The sequence below is a fragment of the Plectropomus leopardus genome, chromosome 23 (genome assembly GCF_026936395.1).
Source record: "Plectropomus leopardus strain MGB_pleo_1.0 chromosome 23, ASM2693639v1, whole genome shotgun sequence".
NCBI lineage: Eukaryota > Metazoa > Chordata > Actinopteri > Perciformes > Serranidae > Plectropomus > Plectropomus leopardus.
The window spans coordinates 3,840,947-3,858,909 of NC_142198.1; the positions used below are offsets into that span (position 1 = coordinate 3,840,947).

A 17,963-nucleotide genomic window follows, 5' to 3' on the forward strand; every position below is an offset into this window, starting at 1 on the left:
GTTGCTCGTTGCCTTCTTTGAAAGAAATACAGAAAATTTTCCAGTATCCTGGTTTTTGAGTTTATACATTATAATTTGCAGGTGTAGAAAGTTTTTGGCTGCTTGCGGTGTCTGTCGCATTAGGCTGTAGGCGTGGTTTTTGTCCTAAAACTGCGGAAACAGGCCGAATTATCCCAAAACGCTGGACACAGCAGCAGCGGACACTGTGGACCAGGACAGACAGCACTGCAACATAACTATTAAGACTTACTGTCCACACACCAGTGAGGATATGGGGGAAAAAGCGGGGACAAGGTAGGACATCTGTCCAGTTGGCTTATATTTGTGAAAGACTGGAAAAAAGAAGACGTTGTTTACGGTCCGTAAACTCGTGAGGAAAAAGGGGAACTATCCAAACTCCTTTAAAAAACGGACATTTAAACCTCCGGTGTTTGTCGCAGAAAGTCCCGGACAATACGGAAATAGACCTTGTTAACATGACTGTGAGGAGTTTGGAAGACTAAAACTTGACATATTCCGAAATATAACTATAAATATCGACCGATAAGTGATGCCGAATTGAAGAGTGGATGCCAAAAAATACAAAAAAGTTTGAAGTTTTATTCTGCCGTACGTTTTGCATCTGTTACTTTTAACTATAAGCAAAGCAGCGAAAAAATTCCTTAAAATGTGTACATTTTTGAAAGGAGTCTGGCGTAACTTCCTCATGTGAAAAGACGAGGCGTTTTGGGGTGTTGAGGAGTGAGAATTTAGTCACAGTTTACGCCTTAAAGTGGGTTCATAATACTTTTACACTGAAGATTATTTCCATAGAAACCAATAAAATAGAAATATGTAAAATCTTGGTAAACAGAGCAGGTGTTTGAGAACAATAATTATCAATTAATTTTCGATTTTTTAAAATTTGCTATGGGTTAAAAAAAAGAAAAGAAAAGAAAAGAAAAGAAAAAAGACACCCCGCTCTGTATACGGTACTTTTTCTTCTGTTTTGGTGCGCTTCAAACGAAAACCTATTATTCAGAATTGGCAGTTAGAAAGGCAACAATGTAGCGGTTTGGTTAAGGTGTCTTCCTGTATAGTACCACAAGGAGGCGCCGAAGATGGAAATATTTAAACATTTAAAGGATGGTTTCACTGTTTTTTAAAGTCTGTCTGAAAACAATAGTTAAGTCCTCATATATATGGTAATAAATGCTTTTACTTGCTTTAATCATTCGAGCTGTTCGTGGTACGATCAAGTTTTGTTTTTTTTTTGGCCTTGATTGCGTGTCCTTTAGGATTTTTGATTCATAGCCAAAGGCATGGACTAGAGTCACATGAGACCCGCGTTAGACAGGAGTCACAGATTTGATGACTTTAGACTCAACAGAATAAGCTGCAGGTTGGACTTGGGCAGTATCACAGTATACCAGGGTATTCAGGAAACCTATTCAAAAAAACATGTTTTTCAATACTGTCATAAATACAGGTGCTCCTCTTTCTATTGAACTTGTATGTAGTGCACAGCACGCACCACCAGAGCTCAGTCTCTGGCTTAGTAGAACAGGCAGCTGAGCTGAAAGACACAGCACACAAAGTGGTGGAGAGAGCAGTTACAAGACTGTAAACAGCTGGCGGCCTGCAGACAGATAGTGACAGTGTAAAAACTGCATATTTTTTAACTTGGTAACTTAAGGATTGATTTTAACCAAACTGGAGCTGGTGATTGTTGAAACAGTGGACTTACTAACTAGAGTAGCAAGAGTAACCGAGATGGTTTGGGTGAGTTTTATTTAGTTTAGTTTGAATGAAGTGTGTTTTATGCGTTGACGAGGCTCATCAGTCTTCTGTGACCAAGAGAAAGTTGGTTGGAGAAGATATCTCTTTAACATTCTTTGGGTTTCCTTTGTGTATTTATCAGTCTGAAAAGCTTAAGTAGTACACTTACTCTTGATCATTTACCCCAGTTAAATTTCAGAGAGGTATGAAATATTATATACCACCCCAAGCCCACTACAGAGCCTCCTTTCTTTCTTTCATATCTGTCTCTGTTCCTCCCAATAAAAAGCATTAAAATGCCCAAAATATCTTTTAAAAACAATAGTCTGACTTTGGAAGCTCTCCATTTGAGTTGCATAACTTGCTGAAGCCTCACGTTAGTTTCAGATAAACTCTGGAATACTGTGCATGGCTTTTGTAACCCGCTGTGACAGCAAGGCTGGTATTGCTTTATCCTTGTGAGTGTGTGTGTGTGTGTGTGTGTGTGTGTGTGTGTGTGTGTGTGTGTGTGTGTGTGTGCATGTGCATGTGCACACGAGTGCACACATGCATGTGTTTTTGTGTTTGTCTATGTGTGTATGTGTGTGTGTCATGGCAAAATACGGTCCTGGAGACATCTATTGTAGCTGGAACTACCACAGAGGTAGTTCTGAGTACTTTGCCAGGGGTTTGTCCATCTGGACAGATTTTGTTAAAACAATAGCATCACAACCATGCAAGATGCAGCCACAAAACTGTACATGGTAATGTGTAGAAAAACAATTCAGACAGGAAGCGAACACTGGACTACCACATGAAAGTCCAGCATTAAAGTCTGACATAAAAGTCCAGATTTATTGGATCTATCCACCATCCCTCCCGCCATCTACAGGTACCCTTTCGCAGCATTCTCAAGTGACGAAACCCATCCACTACTCATGCTGCTGCAGCAGGTGCTGCCCGATGACAAATAATAACACAGTGACCGGTTCTCTCTGTCTGCGTTCTCAGCTGAAGACGTCCAGTGGTGTGTCGTGCAGACGTGAAAGGTGGCTTTTGAAGTCGGCATCTTATGCGAAAAGCATTGCAGAAGCGACATTATTTGATGACTTTGGAATGAGAACGGGCTGGTGGTAGTGATTGCAACAAGTTTGAAAATTGGTTTACCGTAACTTAAGTACCAACCCCAATTCCAATGAAGTTGGGACGTTGTGTAAAACATTAATTAAAACAGAATACAATGATTTGCGAATACTTTTCAACCTATATTCAATTGAATACACTACAAAGACAATAAATTTAATGTTCAAACTGATAAACTTCATTGTTTTCTGCAAATATTCACTCATTTTGAATTTGATGCCTGTTAACATGTTCTAAAAAAGCGGGGACAAGGGCAACAAAAGACTGGGAAAGTTGAGGAATGCTCAAAAACACCTGTCTGGAACATTCCACAGGTGAACAGGTTCATTGGAAACAGGTGATTGTCATGATTGGGTTTTAAAGGAGCATCCCCAAAAGGCTCATTCGTTCACTCTGTGACCAACTGCGTGTGCAAATAGTCCAACAGTTTAAGAACAACGTTTCTCAACGTACAATTGCAAGGAGTTTAGGGATTTCATCGTCTACAGTCCATAATATCATCAAAGGTTGAGAGAATCTGGCGAAATCTCTGCACGTAAGCGGCAAGGCCAAAAACCAACATTGAATGCCCATGACCCTTGATACTTCAGGCGGCACTGCATCAAAAACTGACATCATTCTGTAAAGGATATTACCACGTGGGCTCAGGAATACTTTGGAAAACCATTGTTAGTTAAAACAGTTTGTCCCAACATCTACAAGTGCAAGTTAAAACTCTACCTTGCAAAATGAAAGCCATATATCAACAACCCCCAGAAACGCTGCCGGCTTCTTTGGGCCCAAGCCCATCTGAGTTGGACTGACGCAAAGTGGAAAAGTCATGGACGTTGCGTCCTCCGGGGCCAAAGAGGAAAAGGACGTTCCAGACTGTTATCAGTGCAAAGTTCAAAAGCCAGCATCTATGATGGTATGGGGGTGTGTTAGTGCCAATGGCATGGGTAACTTGCACATCTGTGAAGGCACCATTAATGCTGAAAGGTACATACATGTTTTGGAGCAACATATGCTGCCATCCAAGCAACGCCTTTTAAGGGATGTCCCTGCTTATTTCAGCAAGACAATGCCAAGTCACATTCTGCACGTCTTACAACAGTGTAGCTTTGTAGTAAAAGAGTGTGGGTACTAGACTGGCCTGCCTGCAGTCCAGACCTGTCTCCCATTGAAAATGTGTGGCACATTATGAAACACAAAATATGACAACGAAAACTGTTGTACATCAAGCAAGACTGGGAAAGAATTCCCCCCACAAAGCTTCAACAATTAGTGTCCTCAGTTCCCAAACGCTTATTGAGTGTTGTTAAAAGGAAAGGTGATGTAACAGTTGTAAACATGCCTCTGTCTCAGCTTTTTTTTGAAACGTGTTGCAGGCTTCAAATTCGGAATGAGTGAATATTTGCAAAAAAACAATAGTTTATCAGTTTGAACATTAAATATCTTGTCTTTGTAGTGTATTCAGTTGAATATAGGTTGAAAAGGATTTGAAAATCATTGTATTCTGTTTTTATTTACGTTTTACACAACGTCCCAACTTCATTGGAACTGGGGTTTGTATTTATCCACACTGGCTATATTTAGGATTTAGCAGGTGAGAAAAAAGGAACAGAAAAAAAACCCAAACATTCTTTATGTTATATTTTTAATCCATTTCTCCCATCTGTCTGCGAATATATATGTTTCGATTCTAATTCTCTCTCTCTCATGTGTTTAATTCACAAGATCTTTCCATTTATAATTATATAAGATGTCATTTTTTCACCAATTTCCTGTTATTTAATTATTGTTGTATTTTAGGTAGTAAAGGGTTATATTTTGATTATTTTCATGTGGAAAAAAGGTGAAAATCCTTTGGAGGTCAAAGTCTGTTTGGCTGTAGGATTATTTCCAAATCTGTCAAATCTTTTAACATTTGATTATTTGGTTTTCATTTAATTCCACTTGTGGCTAGAGCTGCCAGTTTACAGTGTGAACAACAGTGAAACAACACTGTGGGTTAGTATAGCAGCGTTATTTCCTGTCCTCAGCGCTGACCTTAGGAGCTCCATACTCTGCTGAGTCATCTTTTGTTACGATAGCATGCTTTTTTTTTTAGGATTCGGGTTTGACAGGAAGGGGTTCACATGTCCCGTGTTGAGGAAGTAATGGACATTTTTGTTGATAATCAGGATGTGCATTTTGTTCTTTGCCCCTGTTTTCTTTCCTCAGAAAGTAAAAGGCAGCACATTCCTTGACGGGGACATGCTAATGTTCTGAAAACTGCAGCAGTGTGCATAAAGTTTCAGCTGACACGGCCCTCATGCTTCTGCTTGTAGGCAGTAATGTAAACAATGAGGACGCCGTTTTCATTTTGTGTCGATCGATTAGTCTCAGCACTTGGTCACTAAATGATTCCTGTCACACTAGCATACGCTGGCCACATTTCCTGGAGCGCACTTCAGCTGCTTCCTGTTTAGCTGAAGTACAGATGCTCTGCTTCTTTCTCTCTGTTTGGCTTTTGACTGGAGGAGATTTCTCAACGACACGACGCCAACTGTCTCGTGTGCTGACTAAGCTGAATACAACACAACCTGACTGGTCTAAACTGGACTTTTATTTTTATTGGTGTAGTTATACATTGTGATTTTGGGATAATCAAAGAATATAAGCACAAGGGAGGGAGTTGTGGGGTTTTTTTTGCTTTATTTTTTTTTTTTTGGCTTTGCAGAGGGACGTACTATTTTAAATGGTCATATTTTGTATTTATTTCAACCCCAAAACCTGCAATTGGGTTTGAAAAGGATGTTTAAAAAATAAAATAAAAAAACAGACACACACATACAAACCCTAAAAATAAAAAATCACCCAATTTTTTTTGTTTTAAAATTCCAAATTAAAAAAAAAAAAAAATTAAAAAATGTATAAAAATTATTCAGATTTTACAAGACATCCTAAAAACACAACTTTTTTTTTTTTTTTAATAAAAAAACAGAAAATATCCCCAAAAATCAGAATCATAAAAAAATTTATAAAACTTAATGTGATTAAAAAATGTTTATTATAATAGCTGGCACTTAATTTTTTTTGTCAATGGTTTGATTGATTAACATAATGTGATGTTAATTTCACTGTAGAAGAGGCTTGATTATCACTAAAATTAGGAGGGGAAAAAAACAGATGTAAAGATATTGGTATTGTTTATATCTTATATTTTTTAAAACTATATTGTATGTACTATATTGTACATCCCTAGAATATATGCTTATCAGCAAAAAGTTTTTATGCACTATATAATTTTCATTTTTGTGGCCTTGCATCTTTTAGCAGGTATGCCTTCTTTTGGCATAGCCAATTTTTCGGACATTTTTCAGCTTTATTGCCCCATCTAAAGCATTTGTTAGAACATTAACCACAGTCATCAAATGTAATAAGTTACATTACGCTGATGAAAAAAAACTGTTCATTACAGGTCTATTGTGTCATGGAATAGTCTATGATAAGTTCAATAAAAGGAAAAGTTGTTTTATATTATTTTGTTTATATTGGGAATTGATTGATTAATTGGTTAATTATTTTTTTTATCTTTGATTACTATTTTAAATATAGTTGTATTTTTGCATTACCATCAACATAATTATCTTTTTTTTGTTCACTTATTTATTTTATTGATTACTATTATTTCTATTAATTTTTAATCACTGTTTGTTTCTGTTGTAATGTAATGTCAATTATGAACTTTTTACAAATTCTGCATTCACATAATAATCCAGTTTATTTTTATTCCATTGTCTCTTTAAGTGCTGTTTGTCGTGATATACGTAAAGCCCATTCAATTGCCCTTATGTTTGAACTTAACAAAAAAACCTCACTGATGATATCTAACACTGTAACACAACTAAAGGGAGGAGATTTCCTCGAAATAAGTTTAGAATAGTTCCTCGAGTGAAAACATTTTCTCTGATTAACGGTATTGTTCTTTGTTAAAATGCGTTTGGCAGTTTTCCGTAGCAGTGATTGATGTTTCCCTCGAGGTCAGCTGTAATCTACGCTGGCACACATGGTCACACACAGGCCGCAAACAGCACGCTACAGTTGAATTTTCTCTCCTCTGGTACACATATAAAGAGTGTTGACAGTAAATGTCATCCAGGGTCAATACGGACACACAGTGTGAGAATCCAGGACACATTCAGTTTAGTTTATGCTTAACCTTCCTGTCCTACAGTTCATTGTGCTGTTGTTTCCTAATCGCTAACTTTTGTTTACACCAAGGAATAGTTCACTACTGCAGTGTGTGTGTGTGTGTGTGTGTGTGTGTGTGTGTGTGTGAAATACAGGAAATATGACATGATTATACAAAAGTGTTTGTGTGTTTTGGAGTGTAATGTGATCCACAGTTCCAGCAGTCACTGCTTGTTGTTGTCTATTTGTGACGCTCTGACTTACCAGGCCATAATTCTTCCTTTCTTTACTCTGAAACACTACATGGACATACAGAATATATTTGTCCCTGTAGTGGTCATGTGACCAGCATTGGTAGTTTTTAGCAAAAATATATTAGTGACAGTAGGCGGGTTTCCATTAACCCTCAAATTGAGCAAACTGAACTTGCGAATATAAAATATGCCTAATTGAAAAACTTCAGTTTTGAAAAAAAATCCCTTTTATCACAAAAAAAATTGTTATGCTCACATGAGGTGGTATTTCAGGCGATTTAAAAAAGCCATATTTAGCAAAACTGTAAATTTTATTTATTTTTTTGTTTGTGTTATGACCCTATTTAATAATTTGGTAATTTGGTATTTTTGGGTTGTGATATGACCCTTTGGGGTAATTTGTCTGTTTTTTGGGGTTGTGATATGATTCTTTGGGGTCATTTGTTTGTTGTTTTTTTTGGGGGGGGTTGTGAAATGACTCTTTGGGGTCATTTGTTTGGGGGATTTTTTGGGTTGTGATATGACTCTTTGGGGTAATTTGTCTGTTTTTTGGGGTTGTGATATGACTCTTTGGGGTAATTTGTTTTTTGGGGGTGGGGGTTGGTATGACTCTTTGGGGTAATTTGATTTTTTGGGGGTTGTGATATGACTCTTTGGGGTCATTTGTTTGTTTTTTTGGGTTGTGAAATGAATCTTTGGGGTCAGTTGTTTGGGGGATTTTTTGGGTTGTGATATGACTCTTTGGGGTCATTTGGTTTTTGGGGGGGTTGTGGCATGACTCTTTGGGGTCATTTGATTTTTTTGGGTTGTGATATGACTCTTTGGGGTAATTTGTTTTGGGTTTTTTGGTTGTGATATGACTCTTTGGGGTTATTTATTTGGGGGATTTTTTGGGTTGTGATATGACCCTTTGGGGTAATTTGTCTGTGTTTTGTGTTGTAATATGACTTTTTGGGGTCATTTGTTTGGTTCTTTTGGGTTGTGAAATGAATCTTTGGGGTCAGTTGTTTGGGGGATTTTTTGGGTTGTGATATGACTCTTTGGGGTCATTTGGTTTTTTTGGGTTGTGATATGACTCTTTGGGGTAATTTGGTTTTTTTGGGTTGTGATATGACTCTTTGGGGTAATTTGTTTGTTTTTTTGGGTTGTGATATGACTCTTTGGGGTAATTTGTTTGTTTTTTTTTGGGTTGTGATATGATTCTTTGGGGTCATTTGTTTGGGGGGGCGAGTTGTGGTATGACTTTTTGGGGTAATTTGTTTTTTTTTGGGTTGTGATATGACTCTTCGGGGTCATTTGTCTGTTTTTTGTGTTGTGATATGACTCTTTGGGGTCATTTGTTTGGTTCTTTTGGATCGTGAAATGACTCCTTGGGGTCATTTGTTTGGGGGATTTTTTGGGTTGTGATATGACTCTTTGAGGTCATTTGTTTTTGGGGGGTTGTGGTATGACTCTGGGGTAATTTGTTTTTTGGGGGTTGTGATATGACTCATATGTTTTATTTCTTTGAGGTAATTTTGGATTATTATTGCACTATATTGCTGAGTGCTTGTTTGAAACAACTGGTCCTTAAAAATGTTGTGGGACAGTTTCAAACACAAAACTGCCCCAAATTTGTGCTAGTCAGCTCAGATTGTTGATATAATAGCATTAACAGATTAATTCCAAATTTTGAGTTTCACATAGCACACACACTGTTCACGTTCAGATATGCTCTCTTCCTCTCACTGCAGAGTCTTCAAAAAGTCCAGCCCCAACTCCAAGGTAGGATGTGTGTGTGTGTGTGTGTGTGTGTGTGTGTGTGTGTGTGTCTGTCTGTCTGTCTGTGTGTGTGTGTGTCTGTCTGTCTGTCTGTGTGTGTGTGTGGGCGGGGTGTTTTCTCCTATCTCGCACATCTGTCATAGATTGTCCTGATCACAGTTTTTTTTTCTCCACAGCTCACAGTTTATCTGGGGAAGCGAGACTTTGTTGATCACTTAGACCATGTAGATTCAGTAGGTGAGTCCAAACAAACTTCGTTGTTATTTTGTCCCCACAGGGATTTTAGTTTTCCGGCACAGTCCAGTGTCCCAGAGTCCTCTATTAATGCTGCATTCAGGGTTCCTTTTTAATTAAAAAAAATCCTGGTTTATACCAATAAGATGTCCTCAAACAAATAAGTTTCATTAGATAGTTTCATAATTAGAGTTTATAGTAACAACTGTGATATTTCACTTTAACACCCTGATGGGCACTAGATTATTGGATGTCTAAGGCTGCAAAGGACACAAAGGCTGTGTCCAAATTTGGGCAAAAGGAGGCTGCACTTCTCGACTGCATTTGAGAGAGCCTGAAACGAGACAGACCACGCTGGCACTTAACATGTTTGGTTTAGAAATGTGGCCTCTGGATTGGGGTGCAAAGTGTATTTGTTCAATCTTGTGCGTGTGTGTGTGTGTCTGTGTGTTTGTGTGTGTGTTGTGTAGACGGAGTGCTCCTTGTAGACCCAGAGTATCTGAAAGATCGAAAAGGTAAGAAACCCTGACAGACACAAATTAACCAGAGCGACTGAATGACTGATTAATGATCCCTTTAATCCATGTCCCGGTCCGTCCTCAGTGTTTGTTACTCTGACCTGTGCGTTTCGTTATGGCCGGGAGGACCTGGATGTCCTGGGCCTTTCCTTCCGGAAGGATCTGTACGTGAGCACCATCCAGGCCTTCCCTCCTCTTGAGGAGAAGAAGATGCCTCTGAGCCGGCTGCAGGAGCGGCTGCTGAAGAAGCTGGGTCAGCACGCCTACCCCTTCCACTTCACTGTAAGACTTCCAAACACACCATGACACCACTTTAGTCCAGCCTCTACTGTAAACTCATTTTACGGCCAGTTAGTCTTCAGAAACACATAATGTTGTTGCTATAATAGACTGTATGTAAAGATGGACGACATGCCCCCGCTTACCCCCCTCTATGCTGAAGTGAAGTTACAGGCAACTCCAATGAATGTGATTGGCTGTCACAGCTGTCAATCATGGTAGAAAAAATCCCCTTTTCAATTATCCAATTCCTTCTAGAAAAAATAAAAAAGTGTGAAAAATTTGTTTGTTTTCTTTTCTGTATAAATGAAATATTGAAAAAAGGCATTTGTTTTCTCATTATCTGCTTGAAATGAAAAAACAAATAAATTACTAAACAAAAACAGAAATATCAAGTCAAATTATTTTTTTCTTTATTTTTTAAAATTTATTTACTTATTTCTAATTGTTTCATTCTGCTGCGGCTCCACACTTCGTGCATGCGCCGGCAGAAGACTGACGCTCAGAGTTTAGAACATGACAGGGGAGAAGATTTCAAAAAATATTTCAGTTAGTGTGGTCATCAGAGCCGAGGTCGCCAACTGGATGTAGGCCCAGCTGGAAAGTCCGACATAGAGCTGAGAGTTACGACCAACTGGGTTTAGACTGGGTGTAACTTTTACACCTCATATGGAGGCATAAGCTGGAAAGGGAAACAAGTATCCATAGTAACGAATCCATCAGAAATCCCTTTTTCTTGCTGTGAGGTTAAAATTTCCACTCCTCTTAACCCTTTTACATTCTAGTTAATCACCTTGAACTGTGCATAAGAGAAGATACGTTTTGCATGATTTTGTTTTATGTTATTCTGCACGTAAAGCTGCCATTTCGATTTCTCGATTTATTTCACCTCAGATCCCTCAGAAGCTGCCCTGCTCAGTAACCCTCCAGCCGGGCGCAGAGGACACTGGGAAGGCGTGTGGTGTGGACTATGAGCTTCAAGCATTCTGTGCTAAGACTGCGGAGGAGAAGATCCACCAAAGGTTTAACACATTCACACACTTCAGACCACAACCAACCTAACACTCCCACAGAGATACACCGTGTGGTCCTTTGAGAAAGTCTAGAAACTAGACTGCAAACTTTTTTCCTTTTGCATGATATTTTTTGAACCCAATAGCCAATATTTGGAAGTTTGGAAAGCACAGTTCTCTCTTTACTGGAGTACCTGTTTTATTGGTGTGTCATCTCCTAAATCTATATTCGTAGGAACTCTGTGACACTAGTGATCCGGAAGGTTCAGTACGCTCCGGAGAAGCCAGGTCCTCAGCCCATGGTGGAGACCAGTCGCAGCTTCCTGATGTCCGACAGATCTCTACACCTGGAGGCTTCACTGGATAAGGAGGTAACACACTCACACACTTTGATGTGTTGTTTGATGACGGGGGTATACACACACACAGCTAAGTGTCTGTCTGTCTCTAGCTGTACTACCACGGTGAGCCCATCAGTGTCAATGTCCACGTCAGCAACAACTCCACCAAGAGTGTGAAGAGGGTGAAGATTTCTGGTAATTCCACCTGCCCTCACACACACTCACACTCTTGTTTCAGTTATCACTTCAACTTTTGCACCACTCAACACAAAAATGGTTTGTTATTGAATGTTATAATTAAAGTTAACTATTGCATCTTGCATCTACTGTAATCCTTACTTGGAAGACAGATAAAGGCTGAAAGGAAATAACTTTCTTCTCCGTCTCCCAGTTCGTCAGTATGCTGATATCTGTCTGTTCTCCACGGCTCAGTATAAGTGTGCAGTCGCCCAGATTGAAGCAGAGTGAGTTCTTCTTCTGTGCCATTATTGTCCTTTTCACCTGTAATTTATTCCATTTTTAATTTTCTTGAAACTGTGTTTTCCAGAGTTATTGCCCAACCGATACTGGTTACTTCAAAGAGATAAAGATATTATGGTTATTTGAGATTAAAACCATCACAGCCATCTTGGGCGCTAAGTCCAGGATGTAGAATATTATTGAATGGAAATTTGTTTTGGTGGAACATTTGCACATGGTGTGAGGTGGAGGTGAGCACTGGTATTAAAATGGTTCAGTTCCTGCAAAAAAAAAAAAAAAAAGTTTTAATTTAAAGAGATTTTAGCATGTAGGTTGCTTGCTTGGAGGTTGCGGTTGTTGTTTCACACGTATTGCTACAATGAAGTATGGAGATAGATCTGGCAATGTAAGGCTAGTTTCATGTAGGGATTTTGAAACACACAGGAGGCATGGTACTGTTTGAACAGGACAAACAGCCAACAATAAGCTTATACCCACAGTGCATCCTGTGAGGTAAACCTTTATGCAGATGACACTGTTTTCTATAGTTTTATAAGATATATTAATGACTTGGTCCTTCGTTAGCTTCTTTTATATCCCTTCTTAAGGCTTTCTTTTATAGTAAGCATTTATGAATAATAATATGTGGCTGTTGTTGGCTTTATCATCTCTTCTCGACTATTGTAAGTTTCTTTTATACTTTTTCTTTTTATTCCCCAGCATTAATTACTGATGACTGTGTTGTTTTACTGCTGCCTTGTTTTTAATGTTGCTTTTCTGAAAAGCACTTTGTAACCTTTTTAAGAAAAGTGCTATATAAACAACTAATAATAATTTATTATTATATGTAAATGCAGATACAATAGAACATTGAATTAAACACCACCAACATATTTCACCAACTTCAAGAGATATTACATTTATTGTATCCATCCTGTGCTTTCTGCAGTTTTTTGCAATCAGGGATAAACTTTCATGCTCAGAGTTTTAATTTGCTTTCCTTGTGGACAAAAATAATGGATCACTCTTTAACCATCCTAATTTGCTTCTCTCCCTGACCTTAACCTCCATTCCTAACCTCAGTCACCAGGTTTCTCCCAGCTCCACCTCCTGCCAGGTCTACACTCTGACCCCCACGCTGGGCACCAACAGGGAAAAGAGGGGCCTGGCCCTGGATGGAAAGCTAAAGCACGAAGACACCAACTTGGCCTCCAGCACCATGTATACATACACACACACACACCTACACACACACACACACACACACACACATCTGATAGGAAAAGGATTACTTTTATGCAAGAAAACACACAAACTCACGCATATTTATACTGAGGATTATAAACATTGATACACCTGTGTGTCCTGTGTGTTGCAGAGTAAAAGAGGGCACCAACAAGGAGATGATGGGGATCCTGGTTTCCTACAGAGTCAAAGTCAAACTGGTGGTGGCTCTTGGAGGGTAAACACACTGGTCCTTTTTAGGGTTTTTGTTTTTGTTAAAAAAAAAAGAACAAAAAAACTCAAAGGATGTACTGTTTCTATTAAATATGTTTTAAAAAAAAGACTGGAATAACTCTGAAAAAAAGTCACCATGAACTCTGTGTGGGTTGAAGACTAATCTCTGTGTGCGCAAAATCACAGAAATATGAAAATGCACCTTTATGCCTCTGTGCTGGCGATAGCCAAGGCTGTGCTCCTGTCCGTCTGCCCACTCTTGTGAATGTGATTTCTTAAGAAGGCTGCAAAGGCTTTTCTTCAAATATTGCACAAACATCCACTTCAAGGATAAACTGATTCGATTTTTGTGGGCATAGGTCAAAAGGTCAAGGTCACATAACATTATGATTGTGATTTATTGTGACTGAAAAATTTCAAGAACCTTGAGGGAATTTCCTCAAATTTGGCACAAATGTCTACTTGAACTCAAGAATGAATTGATTAGAATCTCTCTGTGTGTGTGTGTGTGTGTGTGTGTGTGTGTGTGTGTGTGTGTGTGTGTGTGTGTGTGTGTAGGGATGTAGCAGTGGAACTTCCTTTTGTCCTGATGCATCCTAAACCTTCAGACCAGAGCAGCTCTCAGCCACAGCCGGAGGCTCCAGAGGCTCAGGCGGTTGTTACTAACCTCATAGAGTTAGAGACAAAGTAAGTGTGTGTGTGTGTGTGTGTGTGTGTGTGTGTGTGTGTGCGCGCGTGCGTGCGTGTGTGTGTGTGTGTGTGTGTGTGAGCGAGCACAGAAAAGTGAGATTTCTCTAAGCCTTAAGCTAAACTTTCCTAACCATTTTTCACTCTCAGACTGCAGAGTATTTGGTTGTGATTTGTTTGGAATAGAGCAATGTCACATGATGTCGCCGAGTTGAGAGTTGTGAATAGAACCAGGTGATGCTCTGTTTTATACATGTTTACAGTTACTTACACAAAATATTAATATTATAATATATTATATTATATTAATGAGATCCATCCAGGTAACATGTATGAATGTGATTAGTTTGTTATCTAGCATTTAATATTATTTTTGCTGAATTATTAGAATTTTTAAGCACCTTTTTTCAGTCGATTTCCATGATAAATATATATATATATATATATATATATATATATATATATATATATATATATATATATATATATATATATATATATATATATATATTGGTTTAGTTTTTGTTTTTGTTTGAAGTTTTTTTTGTGGTTGTTACACCTTGGTACAATTTACAGTTTTCTTGCTAATGTTTAGGTCATTTCTTCTTAAGTTGCTCATTTCCTTCCTCCCATGTTTTTGAAAGAAATCAAGCCAATTTGCTTTAATAAACTTGTTCTGATACTGATACTTATCTCAATTTCTTTAGTTATGTCCGTGTATATTTTTTTTAAATCCAGGCATGTGATGAAACTCTTTCTTTCTCTTTTTAGTACTTCCTCTCAGGTCGATGACTTAGTGTTTGAAGACTTTGCTCGCCTTGGGCTGACGGGGGTGAAGGAAGACAAGGAAGATGGCAACCTCTTCTGGTAGCTGCTCCTCTTCCTCCTCCTCCAGCAGGGTTTCCTGTTTGAGTGGAAGGTACACCTCAAAAAAAGATAGGTAGAGAACCCACAAAGAAGAGTTGCCAGCTTACTAAGTCTTACCACATGTTTTAATTGAACCATTTATTCTGTCTGGACGACTGCTTATGTTGTTAAAGGAGCAGTTCACAGTTTTACTCAGAGTCACACTGGTTTTATGAGGAGGAGGAGGTTAATGTTAATGTAGCAGGAGTTTAAAAAGTGAAGCTACGGTATCATCCTGCTGTGTATTATTATGTGATTCAGGGTTTATAATTCCAGCCAGGATAATACAGGTATTTTAATATAGATGATAACTCAGCTGTTGTGTTATTGATTTATCCGTAATCCTGAAATTAATCTAATTCATTTTTATATTTGGAGCAGAACAAGCTAGAAAGTGGAGTTACATGAATACAAATGATTTTATTTTTATAGGATTTTTTTGTAGATTTTTATTTTAAACCTTAAATTGCCTGACAGGTATCATGCATACTGATTTTCAACGAAACAGCAAGGGGACTGTTTGAATCTAGCTCTGGCCCTCCACTGTGAGATCAGCTCTTGTTTAGGGACTGTACTTTATTTATCAGAGTAAGTGAGTGGTTCAGGTATGACTTTTTTTTTTTTTTTTTAATCTTGAACCTCTCCAGAGCTGCAAAAAAAGGTATATCACTGAGACAGCTAAATGAGATTTTTATTTTTATTTTGTTAAACAAAATGCCTTTGAAACCCACTTACGGTTTTTTGGATTCAGGGAGTATTTAAAATAAATACAAAATAAAACCAATGAAGTTGAATATTCCTCCCCTAAGACAAACCAAAAAACAGAACTTCCTTCCCAGTGCTTAAAATGTTTTTTTTAAAGTGCCTCCCCCATTTTGCACCAACCCCACCCTTCTCATAAATAACAAACATTCCCTTAATGCAACCAAAGACAATAGACTTAAACTCAGTGATATCAGCACATAATCAGTATGTCAGGGCTCTCTGGTGGACAAAATGTGTAACAGTAATATTGTTTCTACATGATGTAATTTGATTGGATTTGAGATATCAGGTCAGATCAAATTTTTGACATGGGGGGCCCATTTTTGTTTGGGGGGGATCAAAGTAAATAATGAAATCCAGTTTTGGTTTGATCTGGATTGTTTTTTTTTAAAGCACTTTAGTAAGATTGGGATACCTTTGATCAAAAAAATAATTGAGATTGTTGAGAATGAGGCTAGTTTCTAACTGTATTTCAGGAACAAAAGTTTGTTTTTAGAATTTATTTCTTTAATTGGTCAGATATACATTTATTTACAGGCTGCACTCAATTTGTTTAATTATAACAGTGATAAAGTAGATAAAATAGACAATATGCAACTGATTAAGCCTTTTAGTACAGCAAATTAAAAAAATAATTGTGTCCCATAAAACAGCTGTAAATATAAAAACAATACTTAATTTTAGCTTTAACTTAATATTAATTACAGTGATACAGTCAAAAGTAGTTTCTGACAGTTGCGTCCCGCCCTGCTGTTTTTTGTCTCTTCAAATAAAAACATCCAAAGCTTCTGTAGGTAACTGTCATAAAAATGACATTTTTGCGCTAAGGCACTGTTTGTTATTTATGAGAGGGGAGGAAAACCATCACCAAATCCTGACAGTAGTACATGAAACAGATCATTTTTGAAAAGATCAGGTTCCTCTGGTGCCTCCTAGTGCTCCTGATGGCCACCACGCCTGAAAATAACCAATCAAAGCACAGAATGAGTGAAAGTGGAAGCAAATTTTCATCTTCTGTTTGCTTGTCTTTGCCATGGACTATGTTTTTGGCGATGTGGTCTGTTTATGAGACTCAGCTTGACTCTGACTGGTTGTGTCATACAGACTTGATGGATTCTTGCAAATGCCATTAGGAGCACTAAGAGGAGCCAGAGTTACCTGATTTTTTCAGATTTTTTTGCCTTGGGTGCTACTGTCAGGATATAGTGACAGTTTAAGCAAAAATTCTAATTAAAAAAGAAAAAAAATATACATATAGTCCCATAGTGACTGCACACTGGCCGTTGTACCTGTTGTTCATTACGTATCTTACATCATGATGTGTAGTCCCATTTTAAGCACTGGTTATCCGAATTTGGTGACATAAAAGGTTTGTATCTGGATTTGGATAATCCAGTCTGATGTTGCTTTAAAAAGCAGCACAAAATTAAAGCGGGTTATCTGATCCTGGATTAGTTGATCCTGGATTATCTGATCCTGCATAGTGAAGCATAAAATTTCCAAATCCAGACCATTCTGATCCAGATTAGATTTTTTTTCAAATAACTGGGCCCATTTTATCAATACTGTATCATCACTTAACACGTAAGTTGACCAAGTTAGACAATCAAACTCTAAATAGGTTCTTGTGTTTTTGTACCTATAAGGATTGTAGGTAATGACAAACTGATATTTTTTTGGATATAAATATGAGCAGTATAAATGTCAGATACCACAGCTATTATTGTAATCAAACCTGAGATATATAAATCACTTTAAATGCTATGTGGTCATTAGAAGATGTCACAATATGCTAAAAACACATTACAAGACTCTTGTTGTATTTTTTTACTCAATAAAATGAAGCAAAATGTACAAATAAACAAGTGTTGAGAGTGTCAAATGGTGGCTGAAAAACGTGACAAACAAATTTTATATTACAAGGTTCGGTGGGTTGTGTAATCACAGGGCAAGCTGGTTACTTTTCACTGTGCTCATCTTGAGAAATTTGTGTCCAAAGCTGGAAAGTTTTTCAATTCTTAACATCCATCTCTCGGTATTTTGGAGGCTGATAATTATCTACACAGCTGAGGTTTTATTGGTGGAGAAAACTGCATCTCTGTTTTCCTGCGTTAAAGGAATGACGTGTATGACGTGACTGCAGGATCTCCAGACCATGGCGCACTTAATATGCCAAAAACATTTGGTATCAAATTAATATTAATATTTATATTAGAGGCATTTAACCCTTTAACACCTGGAGCAATTTTCTTG

The 17,963-nt window shown here is 37.8% G+C and overlaps 1 protein-coding gene across 1 annotated transcript; it reads left to right on the forward strand.

The window, feature by feature from the left end:
- Window positions 1–168: 168 nt before the first annotated feature.
- arrb2b (arrestin, beta 2b) lies at window positions 169–17,575 on the forward strand. Its single transcript, XM_042511989.2, has 13 exons — window positions 169–294; window positions 9,023–9,053; window positions 9,227–9,287; window positions 9,755–9,799; window positions 9,888–10,084; window positions 10,976–11,103; window positions 11,330–11,465; window positions 11,546–11,630; window positions 11,827–11,899; window positions 12,978–13,115; window positions 13,273–13,356; window positions 13,911–14,039; window positions 14,811–17,575. Exons 1-13 carry the CDS (start codon window positions 272–274, stop codon window positions 14,908–14,910), a joined length of 1,230 nt encoding a protein of 409 aa, XP_042367923.2. The 5' UTR covers window positions 169–271; the 3' UTR covers window positions 14,911–17,575.
- The last annotated feature ends 388 nt before the right edge of the window (window positions 17,576–17,963 follow it).

Coding starts and splice junctions, on each gene's coding strand:
- arrb2b (XM_042511989.2), top strand. CDS start 272: ATGGGGGAAAAAGCGGGGACAAG. Junction 11,900..12,977: donor GTCGCCCAGATTGAAGCAGA/GTGAGTTCTTCT, acceptor TCCTAACCTCAG/TCACCAGGTTTCTCCCAGCT. Junction 13,357..13,910: donor CTGGTGGTGGCTCTTGGAGG/GTAAACACACTG, acceptor GTGTGTGTGTAG/GGATGTAGCAGTGGAACTTC.